This window comes from Quercus suber, unplaced genomic scaffold (genome assembly GCF_002906115.3).
Source record: "Quercus suber isolate HL8 unplaced genomic scaffold, Cork oak 2.0 scaffold_137, whole genome shotgun sequence".
Classification (NCBI taxonomy): domain Eukaryota; kingdom Viridiplantae; phylum Streptophyta; class Magnoliopsida; order Fagales; family Fagaceae; genus Quercus; species Quercus suber.
In genome coordinates, this window is record NW_027069599.1 from 946,187 (window position 1) to 954,616 (window position 8,430).

The window sequence follows — 8,430 nt, forward strand, 5'->3', positions numbered from 1 at the left end:
TTTTTTTTCTTAGCTCTTCGTCTGCATGATTCTTTCTCTTTCTTCTTCTTTTTCTTTTTTTTTTTTTCAATCCTTCTTTCCTCCTTTCTTTATTCCTTCCTTGCCCTTTCTCCAAAACACCAGAACCTCTTCTTTGTCTCTTTTTTTTTTTTTTTTTTTTTTTCTTTTTTTGCTGAATGAAAAAAAGTGGGGTTTATGGTGTGGACTCAACGGCTCTCTCTTTTCTTTTTTCTACCTTCTTTTTTTTGAGAAAGAAACTGATGGATTTTATTAATGAAATTCAACTACATCCAATTGTAAAAACGAAACAATATGTGATGGGATATCTTCCATCCATACTTGAGAATCTAGTATGCATAACGCATTTTTAGCCAGACTATGAGTAACCCCATTGTCGTTTCTCTTAATGTGAGAATACAACAATCTTACAAAATTGTTAGCAAACATTTTTGCATCTTTAGTCAGCAAACCCGTTGGTGATAAGCTTCGCTCTTCTGACTTCAAAGCTTGAGTCAATCCAAGAGAATCACCTTTAGAGATAGTACTACGAAATCCCAACTCAAAAGTGAATGACAATGCATTGAGGGCTGCCAGCACCTCAATCTCTTCTGCCAGTGCTTCCTTAGCTGCAAAAGCCTCCACTGCATCAACAGAGAAGGGCAGAGAAATACTATCTGCCATGGATGCAATAACACTACCATGCTCATCCCTTATTATTACCCCAACACCTGCCTTCTGCTCCTCTCTAAAAATAGCTTTGTCGAAGTTTACCTTGAACATGTGATTGACTGGAGGAGTCCACCCCGTGTGTTGATTTGGAATGCAACAAGGTTGGTTAGTTCTGACTCGAATCCAATGTGTCCCTATTATCCAAATCATGACTGAGAACGACTCTTTTTTCTGTTTTGTTCTGATCATCCACGACGTCGACAGCAACTCTTTGAAGTCCATAAATGCTGCATTAAAAGGTGAGCTGTCATGTGTATCACGCGTAACTTCCGAATCCGAATTGGCAGGTGAATTAACTTGGCTTGAGTCTCCAATTATGGGTTGACATTTCAGGCTCTTAGACTTTCCCATATTAACTTTTGAATTCCCATCCATATTTGGACCCGATTTTGGCATTAATGAGGATTCAATTGCGTAACCCCTAGAGTCCGTAACAGAAGTAACGTACTCCTGCCTCATTTCAATTCTGTCATGCACCGTTTTAGGCAACTCTTGTACCACGTTGCCACCCTCCATTGTCGTTGCCGTGCCGGATTTGCCTCTGTACCTACCGGCGTCGTCCTCGTTGCTCCCTGCATCTTGGGATAGACTTCTCTTAAAAAACATAGGCCCCACAAATACTGCATTCCCCATTGAACCATAAGGCAAAGCCCGAAGTGATGGACCAGTTTGTTGATTGAAGACTTGTAGCATTCCTTTGCTTTGAATCCTGAAAAACTTCCCTGCCACGAAAGTGTTTCCCCTACCCCCACAAGAAAAAACCCCAAAAGCTCTCTGGATAAACTTGTTATTCAAAGAGATGAAAACATCACAAATTCCTTCGTAAGAAGGGACTGAAAACCAAAAAACTCCTTCATAAGAAGGGACAAAGAAACTCTCTGGATAAACTTGTTATCCATGGAGGTACAAATCAACAAAAACTCCTTCATAAGAAGGGACAGAACAACTAAAGAGAAGAAAAAAATAAGTTGGCTTTTCTACCTTCTTGTTTGCTATGGATGTTGCTGTCATTATTACAAAAATATTTATACAAATGTTAAAAGTAATTAAAGTGGATTAGCTCTTTGAAAGCCCTGTTACAAAATAGCAGCCCAGTGCTATGCACCACTAGCAAACATCCAATGAATTAAGTGGGCAAAACTTTAGAGGAAGCCTGTTACAAAATAGCAGTTCACTTTTTGCGCTGGAACCAAACCCAACTCCACCTATAACTCTCTCAACCTTGAAAGCCCAAGTTTTAGCTAGGCCCAAGGCCGATAGCATAACTTGAGCTTGACGAATTGTAAAAAAGGCTCAATCAGACCTCCAAATATATATATATATATATATTTTTTTTTTTTTAATTACAATCCGACCTCTATATTGTATGCTATGGACCATGTTTTTATCATTCTCATTCTTTGTAGAGATGAATGAACCCATACTTTTGCAGCAATGAATGATTGGTCATCTATTAAGTTCTATGTCACACACATGGACAAATTTCTTAATCTTGATCTTGCTATATAGAACTTTTTTTTAGCCACACATGATGAGAGTTATTAAATGACAATCTCCGGATGCTATTTACTATTACCTTTGTAGTTAGTGTTTAGGAAATCTAATTTGTGTTGCAAGTGTGATTTGAAAATATAACTCTGTGTTATCCATGTTAAACTCTTCTTTTTAGAGCTATATCTCTACTCAGAGGGATTCGAAACCATTTCCTGTTCCAATATTTCAGTACACATGATTGAAATATTGGAACATGTAATAGTTAGGGATCCTTCTGGATGAAAATAAAGCTTTGCTAAAAAAGGAGATTACAAATTTTATAACACATGGTTTTTATTTTTGAATCGGCTTGCAACACCAAATAGATGAATGAATTGGGTCTAATGTTTTTAATGAACTTTCATTATATGTGAAATACAATTTTGATCTAGATGGCTACATCAAAATTAAAAAAATTATTCCATTTGTGAAATACATCTTAAGACTTTAAGATTTCATTTATCTCTCTTTTAAATAATACTTTTACATTATAAGCTTTTGAGTAGCCAAGAAGACCATATCAACATGTCTTAACTGTGTCTTTTAAGAAAAATGAGTAAACATAACCTCTTAAGAAAAAAAAAAAAAAAAAAAAAACCCTCCAAGTCTTAACAAATCCCCAAAAGAATATCTTTAGTCAATGAACAGTGGGGGAAACAAAATTCACGTTCAATGATCTAGTGTAAATTGAAAATCAAATAGCTGTTAGATTTCTACTATTCCCTTATTAACAAATTAGCAATTGCCTTAATGGACAACAAAACAAAACAAATAATTATATGGTTGACAATGATAGATCTCAATCAAAATTGGTGAAAGAAGGATGGTCGTCTTATTCTAACATTTTCCTATATATTTAAACACGGGTTATGACCCAAACTTTGATATTAATTTGTACTATAAGTTTATAGGTAAAATATAACTAAAAAGAAGCCAATATATATACTAACAGTTATTAAGAGCTCGTGAGATTAACAAGTTCTTATGTTTGAAAACTCTAGCCAACATCTTAGATCTATCATTAAACGATTAATTCATGTAATTATATAGTACATATGAGACAGGAAATATATAATACATATCCAAAAATAATCAAGTGCTTGAAAAGTATTGGACATTTTATCGAGAAATTAAAAAAGGTCATGAACCCTTTCTAATATTTAGTTTTGTACACCTATAAAGTATCTAGTAGGAGACCATAACATAATTTTTAACTTGATGCCTCAATATCTAACTTGATGGCTATGTTGTCTAGTAAGTTGATACATTTTCATTTCGGTGAGCATATCCTCCTTTACCTATTATTAAAGTTTAGGTCAAAATGCAAAATCTATCATCTATGTTTCACCAAAATTCATTTTAGTACTCAAACTTTGCTTTCGTTCATTTTAGTCCTTTAACTTTCAAGTTTATTCAATTAATACTTTTTTTTTTATCAACTTTTGTTATATGTTTTGGTTAATTTTCCAAAATTTTAAATTTTTCTTCCAATTTTTGAAATTAAAAAAAAAATCTACTAATAATTGAAAAGTATTTACTAGATTTTTTTTTTCCAATAAATTTTAACAAAAGTTGATGGAAATGCCTTAGAGGACTAAAATGAACAATTGGAAAGTTAGAAGACTGAAATTAATTTTGAAATAGAAGGTAAGTTTTGCATTTTACTCTATAGTTTATAAAATAAATTCATTTTTTTTTTTTTAAAACACAACTTTGTATTAATAATTAATGAGTGTCAAAATACAGAGCTTCCAAGGCCGGTTGAGGGGATTCCTCTAACCAAATAATCTCATCATTAATACAATTAGCAAAGCGAGTTAGAGAATGGGCAACAGAGTTGGCATATCGAGCAACATGACACCGAGCGGATTTGTAAACCCGTGGCTAGGCAGTGGATGTTTGCATACAAATGACCCAGTCGAGAGTGAAATAGGCGTGAACTGGAAATGGAAGTCATAACAACTAAGTTATCTCCCTCAATCACTATATCAGAGAAGCCTGAATCGATTGTAAATTTCAGCGCTTTCCTGCAGGCCAACACTTTCAAAGGTAATATTGTTTAAAAACTAATGTGACATTTCCTTTTTACTAAGAGCATTTGTATTGATAGTGGTATAAAAGTAATTTAGTTATTATACCACCAAAAACACTAAAAGGTAGGCCACATTGGTGGTGGTATAGTGTAGGTAAAAAAAAAAATTGCCAATGAGCTACAGTGAGTGCCAAAGAGAGCTGCCATCTTTGGAAGCTCACTGTAGCTACAAGTTATAAAAAAATAATATTTTATTTTATTTCTTTCTCAACTCAGACAAGTGGGACCAAGATACAGCACAAACAAGAAAGTAAAAAAAGGTTGGCCGCATTGATAAAGTAATAAAGAGAGATGGGGGAAGAGAGAGAAAGGAAGAATAAAAAATAAAAAATTTAAATGAAGTGGTAAAAAAAATAGAACTATTGATATTGGGTGAATTGTAAAGTAAAGTGTTAAAATAGATAAAATAGTTTTTTGAGTTGCTAAAATAACATATGATCAGCTTTGAGAATCATACAACTTATTGGTTTTGATATAGCATCTATCATGTTAGTTTGCAGAACATATGTGCAATGAAAGATAACTAGTTTCCAAACCTGTTTTGCCTTTTTTTATTCTTGAGCAATGCTAGGCTTAAATTACATGTCTAATAAAAATTTCAACTTGTCAGTGGTATGTGTTGAAAGTAAATCCCACGCGGGTTGGAATCATTTTTCAGCCTACTAGATTTGGATGACAGAAACCATTGCTTTTTCTGTTGAATAAAAACAAACTCACCATTATTTTTCTCATGAATTTTCAATATATGATGTTACATCTATAATGCTATTTTGACACCAAATTAAGATGCATGCACGAGAAAGAAAAGAAAAAAAAAAATTTTTGAATTGTATATATCATATATATGCAGTATTGTTAAAAATGAAATTTGATTATGGGAAAAACTTGTTTTTAACTTAAAAACATGATTAAAATCGCATTTTCAAGTTATATATATACTGTGTAAAAACAAACACTGCCTTTTCATTATAACCTATTGATTATAACTTAGAGCAAACAAATTAAGGCCTCTATTTGTTGTCTAGCTATGTTATATTGGTCACATGTTAAGAGATAGGGAAACACCATCATAGAAATATGTGTATTAATTTCAAACTCAAGTACAATAATTTAGATGTAGTATATTAAGTTCCTCAATTTTTTAATATATAACTTCGAATTTAATTATCATTAGAAATGTTAACTTTATTTATGTTTTATTGACCAATATAACCCAATGTTTAATTTAATTAATGAACCTATTGACTGTATCTAAGATACTAAATAATGGAATTTTCTCAAAAAAAAAAATAATAATAATAATAATAAATCAAAGTTACTCGTTATGCATTATCTATGTACCTTGCTTCCTTGCTTCCTAGATTTATAGCTATCTGTTTGGCACGCTGTGAAGTCACATATGAATATATATAATGAATGATGTCTACAAATTATTAATAGAATTCATTACAACAAGATGAGGTCACCAAGAAAAAGCCGCCCACATGTTCTTCGTTTTTTTTGTTTTTTGTTTTGATAATCACATGTTTTTCTTTTTTAAAGCTATATTATTTAACAAGTCCAAAACCATTAAAGATAAACAGACAAAACTTGATCGCTCTCTACTGGGCTATATATACCATTCCACTGACCATCCTCAAACATCAACTAGAAACACAAACAACTATGAAAATGAGGTTTTGTGCTTTGGTAATTTTCTCTTTGTTGTTGTCTTCATTTCAAGGAGGCTTAGCTGAGCAATGTGGCACGCAAGCAGGGGGTGCTCTTTGCCCAGATGGGTTGTGCTGCAGCCAGTATGGCTGGTGTGGCACCACAGCTGATTATTGTGACAATGGTTGTCAAAGCCAATGTAGCGGTGGTGGTGATGATGGTGGCGGTGGCAGTGGCGGTGGCGGTGGCGGTGGCGGCGGTGGTGAAGAAGGAGGAGAAATTGGTAGTATAATTTCAAGCGATGATTTTGATCAGCTATTACCGTATCGTAATGATGCTGCCTGCCCTGCTAAGAATTTCTACACTTATGATGCTTTCATAGAAGCTGCAAATTCCTTTCCTGGCTTTGGCACAACTGGGGACACTGACATTCGTAAAAGAGAGATAGCTGCTTTCTTAGGCCAAACTTCACACGAAACTACCGGTAGTTCACTTTACCATACTTACTAGTATAATTAAACAAATTGTTACGGATCATAGATGACATGAATACCATACTATTGAATATTGATTGCTAAAGGAAAACATGATTTTGTCACATGCCATAGTCTATAATGATTGTAGACGACTAAATTTCTAGTTCGAAATAAATCAAACAAGTAAAATAGTTGTACAAATGTGAATTTGTATTGATGATTGTGTGGTACAATTCTCTGATGATTACAATAGAGTGATCCTCTGATTCGATCTCCTTGCAAGACTTATTGATTTGGATTTGTGATGATGTGATTGTGACTTGATAAAAAACACCCAACAATGACTTTGCTACATGCATGAGTTATACAATTTGTTTCTTTAATGAATTAATAATTTATGTTGTACATGTAGGGGGATGGGCAACTGCACCTGGTGGCCCATACTCTTGGGGTTATTGCTTTGTTAGGGAAATAAATGGTGGATTATACTATGCACCGAACTCCAATTATCCTTGTGCTTCTGGTCAAGAATATTATGGCCGTGGTCCTATCCAACTTTCATGGTTAGTATATGACCTTATAATCTAAAGTTTAATGATCTAAATTTTATACTTTAGAGTCACAACAATTTTTATTGCATATTTCACATGATAGTGTCAATGATAAATCTATATAAGAATCAATAATAATTTACTCACTCGAAAATATTGTCCATGTAACATTACTCTTTGTACTAACACCATTGTCATGTACACTAAATCACTAATTATGATAATTTAGGAACTATAACTATGGGCAGTGTGGAGAAGCCTTAGAGTTGGATCTATTGAACAACCCAGACCTTGTGGCCACTGATCCAGTTATTTCATTTAAGGCAGCCCTTTGGTTCTGGATGACTCCACAATCACCAAAGCCATCATGCCACGATGTAATCACCGGAAATTGGAACTCGTCTATTGCTGACATTGCAGCTGGTCGACTTCCCGGCTATGGTACCACCACAAACATCATCAATGGTGGCCTTGAGTGTGGTCGAGGTATGAATGCTCAGGTGGAGAGTCGCATTGGATTCTATAAGAGATATTGTGACTTTTTTGGAGTTGGCTATGGTGACAACCTTGATTGCTACAGCCAAAGCCCTTTTGAAAATGGGCTGTTGGTGGACACTATGTAATTCAATGGTCCAAAATTCTGAATCTAGATTACTAGATTTGGTCTGTGGACACCATGTTCTGGTCCTAGCTATGTAAATTACTTTGTATTACCTTATGGTCCTGTGGTTAAAATGAAGAATAAAGATCCTTTGATTAATTGGAGGGGTTAATCAAGGGTTTGATGGAAGAGAAATATGGATGTTGTTGTTACTATTAAAAGTAATGTTTTTCTTTATTATTTAGTGAAGCAATGATAAATGTTTGTGTAGCTATCCTCTCCGAAAAATGAAAAAAATAAATAAATTTACACAAATATTAAAAGTAATTAAAGTGAATTAGAGTATCTTCAATAAACGAGATAAATGCAAAATCCTCTCTATTTTAGAGAGTAAAACAAAAAACAAAAAAAATATCGATCCAACCGTCTTAGTCACTCTATAAACAAGAACAATCACTCTTTTGGTCTAAAGTGCTATTGTTTATTATAAATAAATAAATAAACTTTAATTGAATACAAAAATTAACTCAACCCAATTAAAATATTCAAGTTTATTTCAATAGCTACACATCTCAACCCACCTCCTTTCTCTCAAGAGTGCCAATTCTATCTGGATGGGGTGTAATGCCCTAGTTTTATGCAAATCAATCACATTGTGCCACGTTAGCTAATTGCAAACTAAAGAATAAAACTTATCATGCATAATCTTGCCCCTAAAAATTATATACCAAAATTGTATCTTCCTTAGAAGTCAAAACCATCCAAACCTCTAAGTCAGCTAAGAAACAGCCCCAGTTG

The 8,430-nt window shown here is 33.7% G+C and overlaps 1 protein-coding gene across 1 annotated transcript; it reads left to right on the forward strand.

The window, feature by feature from the left end:
• Positions 1–5,814: 5,814 nt before the first annotated feature.
• Positions 5,815–7,902, forward strand: LOC112008709 (endochitinase). Its single transcript, XM_065776582.1, has 3 exons — positions 5,815–6,488; positions 6,893–7,043; positions 7,261–7,902. Exons 1-3 carry the CDS (start codon positions 6,020–6,022, stop codon positions 7,652–7,654), a joined length of 1,014 nt encoding a protein of 337 aa, XP_065632654.1. The 5' UTR covers positions 5,815–6,019; the 3' UTR covers positions 7,655–7,902.
• The last annotated feature ends 528 nt before the right edge of the window (positions 7,903–8,430 follow it).